Here is a 20,825-nt window from a genome sequence, read left to right as displayed (position 1 = left end):
CGTCCTTCTGCTGCTAATGGTGAATCTTAGTGACAACTGTAATTTTTTTGGATATTCCAAATGATCCTCTAAAATATCAGCACATTTATTAGCACCAGTCATTTTAAGTATATTTATGAGAATTAAAATGATTTGGATCTAGTCAACTGAAATCTCTAAATGGTAAAAACTGAGACATTGCATAACGATCTATAAATTATTTGTTGGTAAATATCCAATATAAATCGATTGTTTTTTTTGGCATAATATTTTTCATATGCTTATTCTTTGCTTTAGCCTATGTTTTAACACCTCTAATATCCTTTTTCAATAAAATCACATAAGCTTTTAATAAACCTAATTCAATTTTAGTCGTTTTTGACATAGATTCCCAAGACAATCCAGGTATTGTCAGATACCAAGGGGAATCGAATTTATACGATTTTATTTATGTAGCTCTAAAATTACTAAAATACCTCCTAGAATTAAACTACCAGGTTTGAAATATAAGTTTATATCAAATTTTTTTCCAAACATATTTTGTATTATTAAAATCATGATCAGAAAAGTTTGATTTAGGAAGTCTAGAACACTAAATATTCTTTACTGGGTTAATTTGTTATATTTAATTTTTCTTCACAATTCATTTATTCATAGGGGTAATCGACTTTTTTAAACATTACATATAACTGTCACCTATTAAAATATTTTTCTGCTTCTCTAAATTTCCTTTTGTAGCATTAGCAGAAAATTTATCAATACTTACAGCTAAAAATTAAAGTTTTTCTAAAAATCATAATGTTAATCTATCTTCAACCGTTTTACTAAAAGAAATGTGTTTTTGTTCATCATTTGGAATAGAATTAATACCTTAGTAATCTATTACAAATTCTTTGATAAACAGTGAACATCGTAATTAGCTAAATAATGAATATAAACAATAACAAAATTAGAAAATTGAAATATAGATTTCAATGTTTGTGAGCATTTCATTGATATTTTTCTGTTAAGTAACAATGATCTCTTACTCATTTTCTTCTTTAGTACTGTCATTTTCACAAATAAACAAGGTTTTGAACTTTTCAAAATAATTTATTTCCACTTTTCGTTTTCATTTGAATATTTTGGTCATATATTTCAGAAATTTCTCTAAATTTTTATTCTTAATTTTCAATGAAATTTTTTGCTTTGTCTTTTGCAATATATGTTACACATTGTTTATAATCCAGTTAGAATATTTAATACAACAACTATGGGAATATGGAATACAGTTTTTATAACTATTAATATAAGCTTCTTCAGAATTTGGCTGACTAGTGTTAAAATCTTTTAAAAACCGATACACTTTATGAATGTTTACAGTTTTCTTCATCTTGTAAAGACAGATATATCTTTATTTCTGTATGTTCTTTACAGTTGTTTTGGTGATTGTTTAATTTTCTATGAAATTAAAAATACCTTAAACATCTCTCACAGGATAAATTAGATATTTGTTTTCTATTGACTGGGATCTAATTCATCTAGTTAGAATTTTTACCCAACAATAATGAGAATCATGTTCTTCTCAAATTAAAAGAAGATTAACACATTTTCCTTTTTTTAATGGTATAGGGGATGTATAATAATTATTTCATCAAAAGTGTAAACATTAGTTGAGGAATTTGACATCTTTTCAAATTTTGGAATATCTGGTAACCGAACAATAAATTTCTTTCCAATTTTTTCAAAAATTTCATCTAATTCTAATCCAGTATTTTCATAATTGTTAACTCTTTCAACATGATCATTTGCTGGATATAAGGATGATTTTATTAAATAAGGAAGAGATATTTGCTCTGTGTTTTTTACATTAATTACATTTTTTTCACAGAGTAATGCAACCCTCAGACCTAACAAGCGCACTGCAGTTCTACAGCTATACTCGGCAAGCCAGCCTGTGGTGTGTGGTGGAGTGTACTTTGTGAACTATTGTCATCCAGCTTTGCTGTTCCATTCACAATCTGTTTACAGGAACAACGACTGTCAGTAAGCATCTGTGTGAGATGGAATATCTCTCCAAAGTTTCCATCATACACTATCTTTCCATAATAATACAGGGCTATTACAAATGATTGAAGCGATTTCATAAATCCACTGTAGCTCCATTCATTGACATATGGTCACGACCAACTACAGATACGTAGAAAAACTCATAAAGTTTTGTTCGGCTGAAGCCGCACTTCAGGTTTCTGCCGCCAGAGCGCTCGAGAGCGCAGTGAGACAAAATGGCGACAGGAGCCGAGAAAGCGTATGTCGTGCTTGAAATGCACTCACATCAGTCAGTCATAACAGTGCAACGACACTTCAGGACGAAGTTCAACAAAGATCCACCAACTGCTAACTCCATTCGGCGATGGTATGCGCAGTTTAAAACTTCTGGATGCCTCTGTAAGTGGAAATCAACGGGTCGGCCTGCAGTGAGCGAAGAAACGGTTGAACGCGTGCGGGCAAGTTTCACGCGTAGCCCACGGAAGTCGACGAATAAAGCAAGCAGGGTGCTAAACGTACCACAGCCGACGGTTTGGAAAATCTTACGGAAAAGGCTAAAGCAGAATCCTTACCGTTTACAATTGCTACAAGCCGTGACACCCGATGACAAAGTCAAACGCTTTGAATTTTCGGCGCGGTTGCAACAGCTCATGGAAGAGGATGCGTTCAGTGCGAAACTTGTTTTCAGTGACGAAGGAACATTTTTTCTTAATGGTGAAGTGAACAGACACAATGTGCGAATCTGGGCGGTAGAAAATCCTCACGCATTCGTGCAGCAAATTCGCAATTTACCAAAAGTTAACGTGTTTTGTGCAATCTCACGGCTTAAAGTTTACGGCCCCTTTTTCTTCTGCGAAAAAAACGTTACAGGACACGTGTATCTGGACATGCTGGAAAATTGGCTCATGCCACAACTGGAGACCGACAGCGCCGACTTCATCTTTCAACAGGATGGTGCTCCACCGCACTTCCATCATGATGTTCGGCATTTCTTAAACAGGAGATTGGAAAACCGATGGATCGGTCGTGGTGGAGATCACGATCAGCAATTCATGTCATGGCCTCCACGCTCTCCCGACTTAACCCCATGCAATTTCTTTCTGTGGGGTTATGTGAAAGATTCAGTGTTTAAACCTCCTCTACCAAGAAACGTGCCAGAACTGCGAGCTCGCATCAACGATGCTTTCGAACTCATTGATGGGGACATGCTGCGCCGAGTGTGGGAGGAACTTGATTATCGGCTTGATGCCTGCCGAATCACTAAAGGGGCACATATCGAACATTTGTGAATGCCTAAAAAAACTTTTTGAGTTTTTGTATGTGTGTGCAAAGCATTGTGAAAATATCTCAAATAATGAAGTTATTGTAGAGCTGTGAAATCGTTTCAATCATTTGTAATAACCCTGTAATGTCATGTGACTAGGGCCTCCCGTCGGGTAGACCTTTCGCCGTGTGCAAGTGTTTCGATTTTACGCCACTTCGGCGACATGCGCGTCGATGAGGATGAAATGATGATGATTAGGATAACACAACACCCAGTCCCTGAGCGGAGAAAATCTCCGACCCAGCCGGGAATCGAACCCGGGCTCTTAGGAGTGACATTCTGTCGCGCTGATCACTCAGCTACCGGGGGCGGACTATCTTTCCATGAGATATCCCTATGTGGAAGCAATATATATTGGCTGACAATTCTAGGAATGTTATTTTTATAATAACTTGTTTGTAAGAAACATGAACCTGTCCTTCATGATGCACAGGTGTGAAATAAGGAGACCTACACGTTTAAGCTCGTTAGAAACGATGGTAGTGGGGAGTAGGGGGAGATTGAATTTAGCTGGATCGTGGAGTTTGGCATTATTTCAATGTTCCCCTATTGGTCCATGGGTACGCCAACAATTTTATATCACTTGACCGGTATTAAGTTACAGGTCCATATGTTTAAGGTTCGTGGGTAGGGCAGGGGTTCCCCTGGATATCTTGAAAACAACTCACACAATTTCATAAGGTGTATGGTGGTTCCCCTGGATGACCACGGTTAAGTGTCTGTAATTCCCAAGATGTGGTGAGCGGCGGGACGATCTGTTACAATTAATTTTCTCTGCTATAAATGGGAGGAAATTTATGTCTAATTTAATGTTGTACGATAGAATATCAAATATATTGCAGGACTCATTTAAACCATTTTCGTTTTGAGCTTCAACATTTAGTTTACTTTGAAATGTGTTAAAAATACTTCACACTACATAAGACCTGTTTAGACAGTTTTCTGAAGGTGGAAAATCTACTTACAATAATGCTACTATAGTCACCATACATGTACGCCTTACACACTTCTAACACACTCGCAGATTAATATAGATTGAAGTAAGGCACCTTACATATTCACATTTAAATCCAGTTAACAGTATGCAGCTCGTCAATGCATATGTAAAATTCCATAAAAACCACTGAAATGTACATATTTCCCGTAACCATACGTAATTTGGAATTACACTACAATGGACAGCAATACAATGCAGACACATGTCTCCATGGAATCAATGCAAGGGAGTTGTACTACCAGTGAAAATATCACTTTCTGTTCTTCACCAGTTATCTCATGGAATAACTGAAGTTAACTATTAATGAAGAGTAACAGTACCATGTACCATACAATAAGGCGAATAGACAGACTGTAATGTGTAGGTAGAGGAAATGGGTGTAAATGTATTGCTTGAGCCGTGTGTGGCTCGTGTTCCCGCCATCATGTATTTTACACTCTGTTTTTAAAGTACTTCCACCTCACTATGTTAATTTAAATTACTACTGTCACTGAGTTGCCGCTTTGTTTAACTGTGAGCGGCGTTAGTAGCGCGTGTCGATATATCCCTTCTCGTAGTATCTTTGCTCGACTGCTACTACTTCCCAGTCATTGATTGTCGTAAGCTAGTTCGGGTAAGCGAGTTCCGGTCGCGAGGTGGCGCTGCCAGTCGGTCGGAACGCGTCTGGAGCGCAGCCCGGACCTGCCTGTCGGGGAGTTGCAATGCGGCACTAGTGCAGTCGGGTTGGAGCTGTGAGGTCTGCGTCGACATGGCTCAGCCGACCACTGCCGCCATGGATCACTTGAGCCGGGCCAAGGTCTTGGTGGATCGTCGGTCGGTCGTCCTACCGGACGACGCGTTTTGGCTCGCCGATCTTTCATGAGTCGGCTGTGTGTGTGTGCATCGACTCCCTATTTGTCTTCTTATTGTCGACATTCTGAGGGTCGGTCGGTCGGTTGCTGCGAACCAGGGAAGTTATCTCCACGCGGTGCAGTCGGCTGGGTCCGCTGCGGTCCCTGCGCAGTGTCGGAGCGTGTGTGGAGCTGTCCGATCGCTACGAGCTTCGTGGTTCACCGACCCAGGACGTCAAAGTTTAGTAGTGGTTTCAGCTACCGAAGCCACGTTCGTTCATGTTGTGGTGGTTCGTTTCGGTGGTTTGCTGTTGGGGAGGTTTTCCTGTGAGAGAAACAGAGTTTTTCTGTTGCTGAAATTTAGCCGCCATGCGGTGCAATTACCTTTTTTGGTTGACTACAATTCGAGTGAACCAGTGGAATTTTCTGCCTCGTGGCCGTCAGTGTTCCGGTTACCTGCCCTGGCCACTAACGTTATTTCAGGCAGCGTCCTTTCCTCACCTGTTGTCGCTGTCCAACATGGTGTGTAAATTTGACAGCTAATACATACTCCATTGTGGATTATCACGTTTGTAACCTTTTGTATTTGAGTTCTCATGTACTGATTGATGGGAACCAAGTCGTTGTGTCGGTCGGGCCGCCGCCCGCGGTGGCCGAGCGGTTCTAGGCGCTTTAGTCCGGTACCGCGCGACTGCTGCAGTCGCAGGTTCGAATCCTGCCTCGGGCATGTATGTGTGTGGTGTCCTTACGTTAGTTCGGTTTAAGAAGTTCTACGTTCTAGAGGACTGATCACCTCAGATGTTAAGTCCCGTAGTGCTCAGAGCCATTTAAACCATTTTCGGTCGGCCCGTAGCTGTCCCCTTTTTTGGGTTCGCACGAATTAAGTATAGTTGGACTCACCACCTGTCTCGCCTAATTGAACGAGGGCAGACTAATCCACTGGAGACTCCTGAGTGCCGTTCTTAATTATCCTTTTGGCAGGGTTAATGTTGTTGTAATCTAACTGTATTTTATATTTTTAATTTGGCAAGGTTGGTTATGGGCCTTCACCCCTGGAAATATGTTCTCAGAGTTTCCTTCAAGTCCCAACATTATCGCCTTCTGCTTTTGAAAGGATATTCTAATTTCCTCTGAAAGATTTTTCAAGTTATTGTGGGCTTTCCGCCGTTGGTGTTGCAAAAGGAAATTTTTAAACTTAATGTGTTGTTTTACCGATTGTTGCAATGTATATTTCCTTAATTTGCAGAATTAAACCTTGCGGCCTTCAACCATCATATTGCGTTTATTTGTCTCTTTCTGTGCATCTTGTGGGCCATCAGCCCTGGTAGCATCTTAAAACATTGTGGCCTTCTACCGTCAGTAATCATCATAGTGTATTTGGAATTTTGAAGATTTAATCCAGTGGCCTTCATCCGCTCCGCATGCTGATCTCATATATGTATACGATTTATCTTATTTGTAAATTTAACTGTGTTCCATGTCTTTTCAAAATTGAACTTATTCCAAAGCATCTGTATAGAGGCCTTCAGCCGAGAAGCAAATTCAATTCTTTCAAAAGTGTATTTGTGAACTAAATGATAATGAATTACAGTTGTGAAATGAATCCGACCGCAACTCCCTTGGCCCTTTCCACAACCCTAAGTACCTGTTAGCCCTGCCTGATTTAGCGGGCATTTCACTGCTGTGGAATGAAATATTTCCAGGCTCTATCCATAAAATCAAGAAGTGATGAATACTTGCAACGGGGTCACGGAGGATTTGCCAATTCCGTTTTGATGGAAGGGAAGCCCAATACAGGAACTCTGCGGCACCATTAGATTACAGTTGAAGGACAGTCAGATTGTTCAGTTGACCTTGCAGAATCGTACAGATAGGTTACGTTCCTTGAATTAGGAAATAAGCTTCTTTAAAGGAAGACAAGTATCGATACAGAGAGGGTGGCGAACTACTGTATGTAACAACACGGAACGGTAGTACGCCGACGATCACTGTTGCGAAGTCCCTCGACATGGTAGCAGAGAGCGGTGATTCACAGTATTAGCATAATGCGCCCAAAGACAACACCGGGCGCTATAGTATCACCACTTCGACTTCTCAGATGGAACCCAGTTCTACAAACAGCATTCGTCGCCGTCATAGGAGCCTAGGGTGGAGCTTGACACTACTAGTTACTATTTTTTACATAAACAGATCACGAATCCGGTAATTTTGACAGCTTCTGTTCCATTAAAAACTAGTTACGGCTGATGGGTGCCTAACATTAGTCATCTAAAAGGTAACGCAAGACCATGTGTTCCCTGTGCACTCGTGACTTACATTCATACGAAGAGCCTTGATTGATGTCTTAGCGAGCACAGTGTCCTTATCTCTCACTAGTAATAAAGCTGAGTTCTACAACTAAGTTAGAGCCATTGTTTGTCACATTAGCAGCAACTCTGTATACCTTCAATTTACCATCAAAAAATAATCGAATAATTCTCTTCTTATACTGTAAACACATAATAAGTAAAATTATGTTATTATATATCCTTCCAGGTGCTGCAATTTTATTTTAATATCCAGCTGTGTAATTAGTTTGCAGTCAGAACGAAGAATATGAGACATTAACATATACGACTTTGTTACTTTTTCAAGAACTTACTAAAAGTGAGTCAGGAAGACTACGGAAAATCGTGTATGGCTAGTGAAACAGGCTTTGAACCAGACTTCTCCGGAAAACTAGCACGTACAATTTTACAGTGGAAATATTAAAGCGATAAGGAAATGAATTTCATATACTCATTTAATACTTATTTTTTAGCGCCTGGCTACATGAAAACAGTAAATAAATTCCTGCTAAGGCACTGATAACAGTGACGTAGTGATGTTTTAAGGAATCTGACCACCTTCATAATGGAGTGCTACGCGTAGTGCTGCTGGTACATCAGCTCTGAAGGACAGGTTAATCCTATACGCTAATGGAAGTAATGTGATGTGTATTTTTGGTAATACGGTATTATGGCGACTATGCTGGCAGCCTGGAGCTGTTGCTGCTGGTAATCTGGACATGGCTAACAGCTTGCTGTCGTTCTCTGATACAAGTGATCATCGTTAGTGTTTCAGGGATGGTGATCCTCTTCAAAAAATAACGCAGCTTTCCAGCTAGCTAACAGTGATCTTTCTGGTGTTGTTGCTGTTGAGGCTAGATCTGGGAGACAGACAGTGGCAATAGCCTGAATAAGGGAGCTTGGTGGATGCCTGGAGGAAGATAAAACAGCTATTCTCACAACAGCTGGTCTCACAACGCTGGAAAAAAGTTGTGCAATATCCTGATGATAATGAAGAAGTTGGGCGCTTCAGGGAAGACAATGCAGCTACTCAGTACGAATAGAGCGATGATACTGTGCTGCTGTTGATGGTGCAGAACTTGGAAGCGGGTCTGCAGCTGCTTAGTATGATACCACTGATGATGCTGGATATGCTGGTGCTGCTGCTGGACACAGCAGAGTTGGGAAAAAACTTGCTTCAGTAACTTGATGGGAGTTAACTCAATGGGCGTTTCAGGAAAGATAGTGGAGCTGTTCAGCATGACTGCTTTGATGTTTGTAGCGCTATTGCATCAGTCACAGATGACAGTATGTTGCTGTAGATGAAGGACGGGAAAACGGTTTGTGTTTCAGGTGAGATGAACCCGTTCATGAAGATAATGCAGCTGTTTGGCATGATGACAGTGACGGTGCTGGGCATGCTGGTGCTGCTCCTGGTAACGCCAGACCTGGAGGACAGCTTGCTGCGCGTAGTGGGTCGCTACCGGCACCGGCATGCGCTGTCGCACTCGTGAGTACAATCCTTGCATCTGTCGTGTATATCAGACCTGTAGCGTATAATTATCTGAACACACTGATTAAGTTTAGCAACATGTAGCACCTTTAGAGATTGTACTCTATTCACTAACAGTAAGAAGGAACAGTGCGAAACCCATTATATTTTTGCTCCGCTGGAGGTAATTCGTTTTCTTTTTAGCAATCATGATCAGGCCAAGATTATGAAATAGAATAATACAAAAATATGCCATAGCATCAGGTGACATACAAATAGCAACATCAAGTCTCAGTATAAACAAACACTAGGGAAAAAATGCGCAGGAAATTTTATCCAGGCTGGACGAGGAGCTCATACTATGATGAGTAGTTCTAGCTTATGGAATAGTACAGTGGCTCTGACTGCCAGATTCTCACGGGGTTTGGGTAAAGTTATTTTATGTTTTGTACTGCTTAATATCAAATGTTGCTAAGAGTATGTTATCTGTTATTATGACACATTTTTTATTTAAATCATGTTCTTATTATAGTTATTATAACCGAAGCCAGCTACTATTTACAGAGCGAAACTAAATGTCGATTTGTCATGTTACTTTTTAATTTTACAATTCATACTTATTATAAGTAAAATTTTCTTTACGGAGTTTGGCCGTTGTCTACGTTGCTCTTATTATCTGGACAGTGAATAGTAATTCACGTTTGAAAATATCTAGTCAGAAACGTGCAACAACTAAATTCTTATGAAAAAAATCATTTGTCAAACGATAGTTACTACGAATTATTGAAAACTGTAAAAAGTAATTAATCAATAGATGACAAATACTTTATGTCGGTCTGTGGTATGGCAGATACACATGTATTTGTTTGTAAAACCTTTCTTGCTCGAGGGAAAAATTAAAGATTCCGCCCTAACAGTATAGTAGCGAGTTGATCAAACAGAAGAAGATAAAAGGAGTTTGACACCTGTCATGCTTCGTCGTGACATAAAACGCAGCTGTTTATCGAAAATGTGCTGATCCACCAATCAACAAACAGTTAAGACTTGAGTATATTTGTACTACCTGCGGGTACGCAAGAACGTTCTGTATAATGTCCCAGAGCTTCTCTTACTGGCGAAGGAATCAGTGTACTGAGGTCTGTGTTCTGTTCAGAGCAGTAGTACGGTAACATGGCGAGTTCTGACTAAATTTGCTTATATCAGCTTTTTGTGCATCATGTGTCACATTACAACTGAGACAACAGTCCTTGTAATATACAGAAACACTCCTCCATTCCTCATACCTCCCCTACCCTCCCCTCCAATCCCCTCCCCTCCATCCGACACCTTCCTCTCGACCAGTGGCATCAATATGCTCTCAACGGCCAATCACCAGAGGCGATTTGCTCTTGGCCAATTTGCTCTCTGTTCAAGCTCTGTGCTCTATAGTAAGAGGACTAATATTAATTAGACCAACTGGCAAATTGGTGAATTGGTACGGTAAGCAAAAATTCAGATGGAAAAGCCTACATTATTTGTGTAAATGCTTCCTTCTTGTAGATAAAGAGGCGTCCAGTTCATATGTAGCTGCACATTTTAAATAATTAGTTCCTAACTTCAAGTGCAGGTCTCCATGTTTCAAAACTTCCAGTTACTATAACAAATTAAGTAGAACTCTTCCTTTTGAGCAGTTGCAAGAGACCAGTCGGTTTCGCTCTGTTGTGAAAGCATCGTGTCTTTTTATAAGTAATAACAAAAACATAACAAAATAACTGATGATTTTGTTAACAATGAATAATATTAACGATTACTTTCAAAAATTATTTTCTTTTGTGTTTCAAAGATGATTTATAGAAACGTATACAACAGTGCGTATTTTGAAGAGGTTTTCACAATAATGGTTTTTGTACTTTTAAGGGCAGTACATACATTTTTAACCTAGTACTCTCAGGTGTGGAGATATAGTTTATTTATACTAAAACTGGTAATGAACCTATACACCTCATTCACCAGTCAATCATTGTACAATTCAGTTTTTACTCTTTATATACAGCTTTTATACAGTATTTACTTTGCACTGGAAATAGGGATCTATCAGCAGCCGTCGAAGGGGAAGAGACACACACATATCTCTGCTAATAAAAATCTGTAAAACCATAATGCCGTTCTGTTTCTGTTTGAACACGAAAATCTCCAAAGCTACTAACTGAATTTTCGTGGAATTTTCCCTGATAACTTGAGCATAGCTTGGGTCACTGTTTGGACTTTAGAGTATCAAAACCAGATACGAAAGTTAGGGCTATTTTTACTTACTATAAAAATGTATGTATGTTTATATGTTCTATATCTGTAAAACGATTGGACTGATTTCAAACAAACTTGCTACATGTATCACGTACTGTATAGGAAGAGTCGCTGTGTGGGTAAGAACCGACTGCCTATCAAAGGGGTAAATGTGGTGGTGAAAAACGAATGTAGGCCATGACGTGTGAATACACAGGTTTTATTCATCCAGTATTCGAACATGAGAGAACATAGTTACTTGCAGTAAACTTTACATATAGTTTGAGATTTACGAAAATTTGTCTAGCTTACGAGCCCCCCTCCCCCCCCCCCCCCCCAAATGAAGAAAGGATTAAAGCTTATCGCCTACTATGTTTTCAATTGTGATGCAGTAAAACCGTCACATCAGTAACGACCTTTTAAATTATTACTGCTTTACTACCAAATGTATTCACGAAACATTTCGTGGAGAGTGTTCACATAAAGCACTGAATATACAAACAAAATTATATAATTGTATGGTATATAGCTCAGCAAATATAACATCATAAACACAGAGAAACATGAAAAACTGCTGTGTTGTGTATGCCGTTTGAATTTAGTGCTTCTTTCGCACTGACTCTATTCACAGCTCATTTAGCAGAGAGTATCCACATACGTCACTGAATGTACCTACAAAATTAAATCACTGTACAGCATAGAGGTAAAGGGAGGAGGAGATGGACACAGAAAGGAAGAGGAGCAGATGAACAGCTAGAGGGGAAGAGGAGGTGGACATAGGAAGGACAGAGAAGGAGATGGACAGAGGGTGCGGGAGGAAGACATGGACTCAGAGATGGGGGAGTAGCAGATGGATAGAGAGAGGCTGGAGGAGATAGACCGAGCATGAGATGTGGAGGAGGTGGACAGAGATAAGGAGGAAAAGAAGATGGACAGAGAGGGATCATTGAAGATGGACAGAGCGAGGGGAAAGGAGGAGACTGACTTATAAAGTTCAGAGAAATATATATCCAGGCAATTCTGAGTAGTCATCAAGTATACAATATATTCAAGCCCACATAACATGCAGTCATTTATATTTCACATACAATATAACAGGCGTTTATAGTGCACAATCAATCACACATATGCATGCACACTGCTACAACAAACATTTCATCCACCCATTCCATGCACACATTCATTATCTTCAAATAAATAACCATCCAGACTCACTCAAGTGAATGATGTGAGAAAGGATGGATCCCAATCCCACCCTGCACATGGGCCATTAGTCATCATGACGAAATACAGTGACTTTCAGCTGCAGTGGAGTGTAAATCTCATGACCTTACATTTGAGATAGCACTTGGCACACCGTATATGGAGGACTGCCACCACACTCAAGCAGGAACATCCTGTGATCCTGTATGAGAGTTTGAGGTCATGTGATGCACAACATTAGTCCACATTTATGGGGCACCTGCATCCATATGGTATACGTTCATTTTAGGTCTGAGCCCCACAAACTCCACTAGCTTTTAGCCATAGCCATTACCTGATGCCACCACATACTGGATCTTTTTCTTCAGTCAGACGTTTTCCTCTTTGGATGGTAAACGTAATCCTCCAAACAGCATGCCCATAGGTGTTGTTAATATCCACATAAAGGATGGAACTCAAGACATTAGATGAAATGTGTTCTTCTCACTCATTCATGGGTTGTTGGCCTTCGTGTACCTATGCATACAGTCTCTGTGAATCCTGGATTCAAATACGACCAACATGTCATCGTCAGTCAACAGTTCGAACCTGACATATGTTCCTCTTAACATTGTACCCCTTGAAAGCTCTGGTGTGGTGTAAAAGATGGCATGGTTCAGATATTATACGCTGTGACATACACTTCAGAATTTCTCTAAAATGTCCTCGAGCGGATGTTTATCATTGTCATATAAAATCTTGCATACTCTCTGAAGTCAGCGATGTCGAATATGCCAAACATTCACGGCATGCTCATATACCACATCCATTATGACAGTGCCTATTTGTTTACTGTAGACTGCAGTTATGTCACGGAACGTGGTTTAGTGGAGTGCGTCCATCGAATCCAGGTGTTCATACAGAAAGGCCTCCATATTCATCACTAGCTAAAACTGTGCATCGTCAGGATAAACATCTCTGTTGATATCGGTATCCTTCAGACGCAGTGTCTCACCAAGTTTCAGAAGAGGTGCATGCATGAAACGTGAACCGTTATTCCTGGTGTGATTTGCTTGGAGCATGAAAAGTGTTTTTATGCAATCGTCAGGTATGACTCTGACCTTATCGCCTTTCAAGCCGAGATCATCCAAGTGTTCAGTGTGGAACTGAGCACCACTACCACTCAAATGACTGAAGAAGATGGTTATGTCCCATTGCACTTGGTATTTAAAGTTGAATGTGTTGTAACCTGTGCCATGGAACTTCCCCTTTAGATAAATGAAGTGTCTATGTGGAGTTTCCGTTTCTCTAGCCAAAGGCAGCCCATAAAAATGACAATAAAGTGCCAACTCATAAAAGGCGTCATTCCAATGCAAATACATCATGGGAATGTTTCAACAAATCTCATCATCACTCAGTGCAAGTCTTTAGAGCTCAAAGAGCCACCTTTTCGAAGGATTATCCCAATGTGTGGTTCGAAATGATTGAGAGTAGAGTTACATGAGCATCCAACTTGATATGCAGCCACATATGCCACTTCTAGTAGAGTGAATTTGATGTGAGAGACAGTAGGATCACCTGCACAACGCACCACAGGAGCTAGTAAACACTCGAAGTCAGCGTGTATAACTACAGGGCAGCGCACCTGCTGGTGGGCATCGTAAACTTTAACAACTTTTTATCCTTGGTATGCACATACCAAATCCTGGGCCAAAAAATCAATCGATTGCTTTTCTAAATACTCGTTCTTAGTAAAAGAGTTAAGGCGCATACAGCAAAAATGCCTTCTCCACTTTTATTTTACTCAACTACGAGGAAAATAGGTGGGACACATTTTTGATTTAGACTTAATGTGGCATCTCGACCTTAGAAATTAGCGACAAATTTATGTGTTTCTGTCTCCGACTATATACTTAGAAAAAGTAGAAGGGTTCTGCTGCTTTATGCTTTACTTCTTTCTGCACATTCTGCTCATCATGTTTTGGGGTACTCTTATCTACATCCTGGCTGTAAACGTAAACTGAATAATGAGAGGTCTCCCTCGCGAATTACTGAATTTTTTTTTTATTTTGATGTCGAACGATGCGAGCCCTGCATACATTGTGTGAGGTGGGGTGGTTGTAGTTGTAGTAGTGCACATCCCAGATACGCAAAACTAATGTCCCCGTGATCGTAAAACGCAGTGAAGCTCCCCATACAATCATGAAAATTTACTTTAAAATATCATGAAACAAGTGACACAGTGGATAAAGTCTTATTAAATCTGAATTTAAAAAGAGTAGGTCTACCTATAAAAGTTAATAATCATGCACGAAATAGAAAGGTCAAGCACCACATGAAACCATATTTTACTTAAGAGAGGCTATTGAATGAAAATGCACGCTTATAAAAGATGCCATTTGTTTCCCTTGATGAGCGTTCAAGCGTATGTTTAAGTCAGATCTTGGTACAGCGTTCGGGACCCATTCTGCGTGCGCAGCACGCGAGGCTACAGCTAGACTGTTGTTCTTGGAGGAAAGAAGGCAGAGTGTGTCGTTACTAAAATTCTAACTTCTGTCAAGTATGGAAAAATTTCAAGTCATCAAAAAGTGACCATAGCCATCCAATCTCTAATACAGTTATGTTGAGACTGCAGCCATCAGCCGGCCGAAGTGGCCGTGCGGTTAAAGGCGCTGCAGTCTGGAACCGCAAGACCGCTACGGTCGCAGGTTCGAATCCTGCCTCGGGAATGGATGTTTGTGATGTCCTTAGGTTAGTTAGGTTTAACTAGTTCTAAGTTCTAGGGGACTAATGACCTCAGCAGTTGAGTCCCATAGTGCTCAGAGCCATTTGAACCATTTGCAGCCATCACGCCACTGCAATTTCAAGATTCAAGAGAGCTCCTACCAGGGGGGACCTTCGGTTTTACACTACTGGCAATTAAAATTGCTACACCACGAAGATGACGTGCTGAAGACGCGAAATTTAACCGACAGGAAGAAGATGCAGTGATATGCAAACGATTAGCTTTTCAGAGCATTCACACAAGGTTGGCGCCGATGGCGACACCTACAACGTGCTGACATGAGGAAATTTTCTAACCGATTTCTCATACACAAACAGCAGTTGACCGGTTTTGCCTGGTGAAACGTTGTTGTGATGCCCCGTGTAAAGAGGAGAAGTGCGTACAATCACGTTTCTGACTTTGATAAAGGTCGGATTGTAGCCTATCGCGATAGCGGTTTATCGTATCGCCACATTGCTGCTCGCGTTGGTCGAGATTCAATGACTGTTAGCAGAATATGGAATCGGTGGGTTCAGGAGGGTAATACGGAACGCCGTGCTGGATCCCAACGGCCTCGTATCACTAGCAGTCGAGATGACAGGCATCTTATCCGCTTGACTATAACGGATCGTGCAGCCACGTCTCGATCCCTGAATCAACAGATGGGGACGTTTACAAGACAACAACCATCTGCACAATCAGTTCGACGACGTTTGCAGAAGCATGGACTATCATCTCGGAGACCATGGCTGTGGTTACCATTGACGTTGCATCACAGACAGGGGCGCCTGCTATGGTGTTCTCAACGACGAACCTGGGTGCACGAATGGCAAAACGTCATTTTTTCGGATGAATCCAGGTTCTGTTTACAGCATCATTACGGTCGCATCAGTGTTTGGCGACATCGCGGTGAACCCACAGTGGACGCGTGTATTCGTCATCGCCACACTGGCGTATCAGCCGGCGTGATGGTATGGGGTTCCATTGATTACACGTCTCGGTCACCTCTTGTTCGCATTGATGGCACTTTGAACAGTGGACGTTATATTTCAGATGTGTTACGACCCGTGGCTCTACCCTTCATTCCACCCCTGCGAAGCCATACATTTCAGCAGGATAATGCACGACCGCATGATGCAGCTCCTGTACGGGCCTTTCTGGATACATAAAATGTTCGACTGCTGCCCTGGCCTGCACATTCTCCAGATCTCTCACCAATTGAAAACGTCTGGTCAATGGTGGCCGAGCAACTAGCTCGTCACAATACACCAGTCACCACTCTTGATGAACTGTGGTATCGTGTTGAAGCTGCAGGGGCAGCTATACCTGTACACGCCATCCAAGCTCTGTTTGACTCAATGCCCAGGCGTATCAAGGCCGTTATTACGGCCAGAGGTGGTTTGTTCCGGGTACTGATTTCTCAGGATCTATGCACCCAAATTGCGTGAAAATGTAATCACATATCAGTTCTAGTGTAATATATTTGTCCAATGAATACCCGTTTATCATCCGCATTTCTTCTTGGTGTAGAAATTTTAATGGCCAGTAGTGTACTTTGTTAGACGGCAAGAAGGAGAGAAGCTAACCATTCCAAAGCGGCCGCTAAGACGCTGTGTCTTTAAAACCCCACGACATGCTTCCAACGGCCGCTTTTCTATATAAAAAAACATTCCTTTACGTAGTTCCCGTTTCCTTGCACGAGCTCTTGGTACCCAGTGGACGTGCTACCCCCCATCGCATTAACATGGCCAACTGTGAACAAGGGGAAACAACGAGGGTGACGGCGGCTTCAGCTTTGAAGCTGAAAATTTATGGCCTTGCTGAAGGTAGATTACTTGCTTCTCTATGTTGTCTCTCTGCTAGGCTCTTGCTGAACAGACGGAAAAATACAGCTTCTCACAAACAGAAGTGGACAGCTAATTACGTTACTAACTTGACCAAAAGCAATACGTGGAGTTACACATCCATTTTGGAAGTGGTAAAACGAATTATGAAAAGAACATCTCAGTTACCCATTCTTATTTTAATAGACTTGGAGAGTACTATGAGAGCATAAAAATCTGAATAAAAATATGTAGGGTGGCGCTAGATGAATACTACAGGCATCTTACAAATAAATGTTTGATATGTACCCACCAGCATTCCATGTTTCTGCTAATTTCTATCACAAGCCAGAAGTAAATCTGCAAAGCAATACTGGTCCATCTCAGCAGCTTTTCTCGACATTAATACGTCCTTTTTAGCAACATAATCTTTGACAAGAGAGAAGAAACTGAACCATCCAAGAAGCGGTTTAAGACTATGTGAACATACGACGTAGAGTATGTGGCTCATTGCCTTACCAGACCCCTACCTAAAGCAATCTGGAAAAAATGTCTCTGTAACACTTGGTAAAATTTCTGGACAGGTCTGCCAGTGACTTTCCCTGCGGTATTAATTCTTTGGCCTCCCAGATTTTGAAAATCCTCTCTTTCTCCTCGTCAGTGCATCGTTTAGCGTGGGGAGATTGGGGGGGGGGGGCGGGGGGGGGGGGGGGGCTAGGCGTGTCACTGACGATTTTGGGGAACTTCCTGTCCAAATGTCTTGATAGACGTTGAGGAAAGTGGCAGGATATCAGTAGCTTTATTTGGTGTTATTAATGTGAGGTTGTAGAGTCCTCTCCCCAAAAGTACCAGAGACAACAAAGTAGTCCAACGTTGCTCTAGGATTTATCTGGTGACCCTTAACAGAGGGGACAGTAAGGCTGCTGCTGCTAGGAACAGACCGAATTCTCTGCAGAACAGCACACGATGGACTAGTGAGGAACGAATGTGCCATCGTCATTATCCCCATTCAAGGTGAATGCATCACTGTCTATGGAACTGATTGAAGCAACTAATGTATCATCGTTAGATCCGGCCACAGTGGTTTTGTTGATGGTGCAAAGCTTCCTGAAGATGTTTCCAGTAGTCATTGAAAGGAAGAAGCTATACTGGTAAGTATCCTGCGCGTGTAACAAACACAATACATGCATCCGTCAGTAATAATTTCTGATACTTATGTTTACGTTCAGCAACTTTTCTGTAGCCAGTAAGAAATTTTAGGCGTTCTACATTAACATAATTCGATACATAATTCATATATTCTAATAAGTTCCTATTCAATTCAGCATCGATGTCTTTTGCCATCTTCTCGTCAAGTGTATCCAGAGAAAACAAGACCAGACATCGTAAGTATCGCACACAGGTGAAAAGTACCTGTAGAGGAAGAAACAGAAGTAATACCCTTACATACATGGTTCTCCTCAATCGGATCAAAATCCCATAAAATGTGTGTTGAGAAATGTAATGTAATAAATTTATCCAGGCCACATATAGTATTCAGATAACCTAGATAAAACGACTCTCCCTCATAAGCATTGTTAGCAAACGCAGGTACTATTGATAATATACACACATGTAAATAAGTACATAGCTACATATAAATAGTTACAAATATGTATACTTATGTTACATTCCCACATATTATCCACTACGAGAGCCATGTTTCATCATCAAAGAGCAGTGGTGATACGCTATTAACCTGCTCGCACATTGTAATCTCATCATAAAAGCAAAAAAGAAAACATCGTATAAACATTGTTTGTAGATATAAGACATTATGTTTTAAAAGCAACACATGGACACATAAAACTAAACTCCATCCGAGCAGGCGTTGGGAGACCCAACAGTACCGACCGACCGCCGTGTCATCCTCAACTTCAGGCGTCACTGGATACGAATATAGAGGGGCATGTGGTCAGCATTCCTGGCCATATGTCAGTTTACGAGACCGGAGCCGCTACTTCTCAATCAAGTAGCTCCTCAGTTTGCCTCACAAGGGCTGAGTGCACCCCGCTTGCCAACAGCACTCGGCATACCAGATGGTCATCCATCCAAGTGCTACATGGACAAATGGACACTGGCAATGATGTACAAGTGTCCACATTACACTGACATTGTAGGTCATGTTTCCCCTTGGCACATACCTCACACCCCTTTGAAATTTGACAAAAAAAGGCTGTCAGATATCAGCGGTCTCCAAGATATCTGGCAGACATCAGATCACAGCTTGAAAGACAATGTATGACAAGAATCTACCCTGTAAGAAGTATATGAGGATTTGGATAAGCAAATACATTATTTATCTAAAAGATAACATCACTTATTGGTTACCCATAGAATGTGCTGCAGTAGCATTTCAATAAAAATAACACAAGGAGGAAAGACGAAGGAAGTTAGTTTTCTTCGAATGATGAGTGTCCTTCAGTTTATATACACACTATAAGACGTAACAAAATGCGACGCACTACGAAGGAATTATCCAAATTTTATGGAAATCAGTAAATCTGAGAGTCATGTACAGGTAACCAGTTACAACAATATCAGAAAAATGGGATTAATTTAGTTAAGAGAAAGAGACACACAAACTGAGCAACACAAAAATACTTTGGTTCACCTCTGGCCATTACCCAAGTACTTCTTCTGCTTGGTATTGACTGATAGAGTTGCTGGATGTCCTCCTGAGGGATATCGTAAAAAATTCTGTCTAATTGGGATGTTATATCATCAAAGTCCCAAGAGGATTATGAGGTCCTGCCCATAATGCTCCAAACGTTTTCGAATGAGGAGCGATCTGACGACTCTGCTGGCCTAAGCTGAGTTAGGCGAGCACTTAGACAAGCAGTAAAAATTCTCGCCGTATGTAGACGGGAATTACATTGCTGAACTGCAAGTCCAGGATTGCTAGCCATGAAGGGCAACAAAACGGAGAGTAGAATATCGTCGATGTACCACTGTAAGGGTGCCACATATGACAACCAAAGGGGTCCTGCTACAAAGTGAAGTGGAACGCCATACTAACACGTTAGGTTGTCAGGCTGTATAGTGGGTGATAGACAGGGTCGTATCCCATCAATGTCTGTGCCGTCTACCAACACGACTTCGGCCTGGAATCTCAATGACTGAAGTAGAATTGTCTTGAGTGACATGTCACACTGCGAACTGAGGCCCAAGGGCCAATGCAGATGTGTCTGAAGACCCCTTGAGCAGCAGTGGGACACCAATCTGACTGTTACCTGCCATCTCCATATGTCCCATATGGAGTGATGGTCTGGGGTGCCATTTCTTTTGACAGCAAGACACCTTTGGTTGTCATCGACTGCACCCTTATAGCATAGCGGTACAATATTCTGTGTCACAATTTTTGGCAAGTCATCCTGGTATTATATTTCACCGAGATAGTCCCCACTTGCACATGGCGAGAGTTTGTACTGCTTGTCATGCTGCATATCAAACTCTATCTTGACCAATAGTGTCACTCAATATGCCTCCAAATTTGAACATATAGAGCGTTATGGGCAGGGTCCTCTAACCAGCTCGGGATTCTGACGATCTGTTTGCATAAGGGCAAGAGGTGGACCAGCACATTGTTGACTTGCTCAGTTTGTGAAGCTCTTTTTCTTGAAACAATCACCAAGTTTTGTGGAATTGTAATCATTTGTTTGTCTGTACATGTATATCAATATTTACCGATTTGCATCCCATTCATATAATTCCTTGATGTTGCGTCTTTGTTTCTTTCATTTTCGCTCTAAAACGTGTAATGATAGAATTTTCCTATATACAAAGTAGCGCACATGGA

The 20,825-nt window shown here is 41.1% G+C and overlaps 1 protein-coding gene across 1 annotated transcript in view; it reads left to right on the top strand.

Annotated features, from left to right (window-relative positions):
* The window catches only part of LOC126184604 (WSC domain-containing protein 1-like), a 401,052-nt gene that overhangs the window by 95,878 nt on the left and 284,349 nt on the right, over positions 1 to 20,825 (top strand). The window contains exon 2 of the mRNA XM_049927057.1: positions 8,818 to 8,974. Within this exon, the coding sequence (XP_049783014.1) occupies positions 8,823 to 8,974 (152 nt within the window). The 5' untranslated portion in view covers positions 8,818 to 8,822. The remainder of the gene's footprint in view (positions 1 to 8,817; positions 8,975 to 20,825) is intronic.

Source organism: Schistocerca cancellata, chromosome 4 (assembly GCF_023864275.1).
Source record: "Schistocerca cancellata isolate TAMUIC-IGC-003103 chromosome 4, iqSchCanc2.1, whole genome shotgun sequence".
Lineage (NCBI taxonomy): Eukaryota > Metazoa > Arthropoda > Insecta > Orthoptera > Acrididae > Schistocerca > Schistocerca cancellata.
Note: the sequence above shows the minus strand (reverse complement) of the source record. Positions and strands in the feature narration are given on the sequence as shown.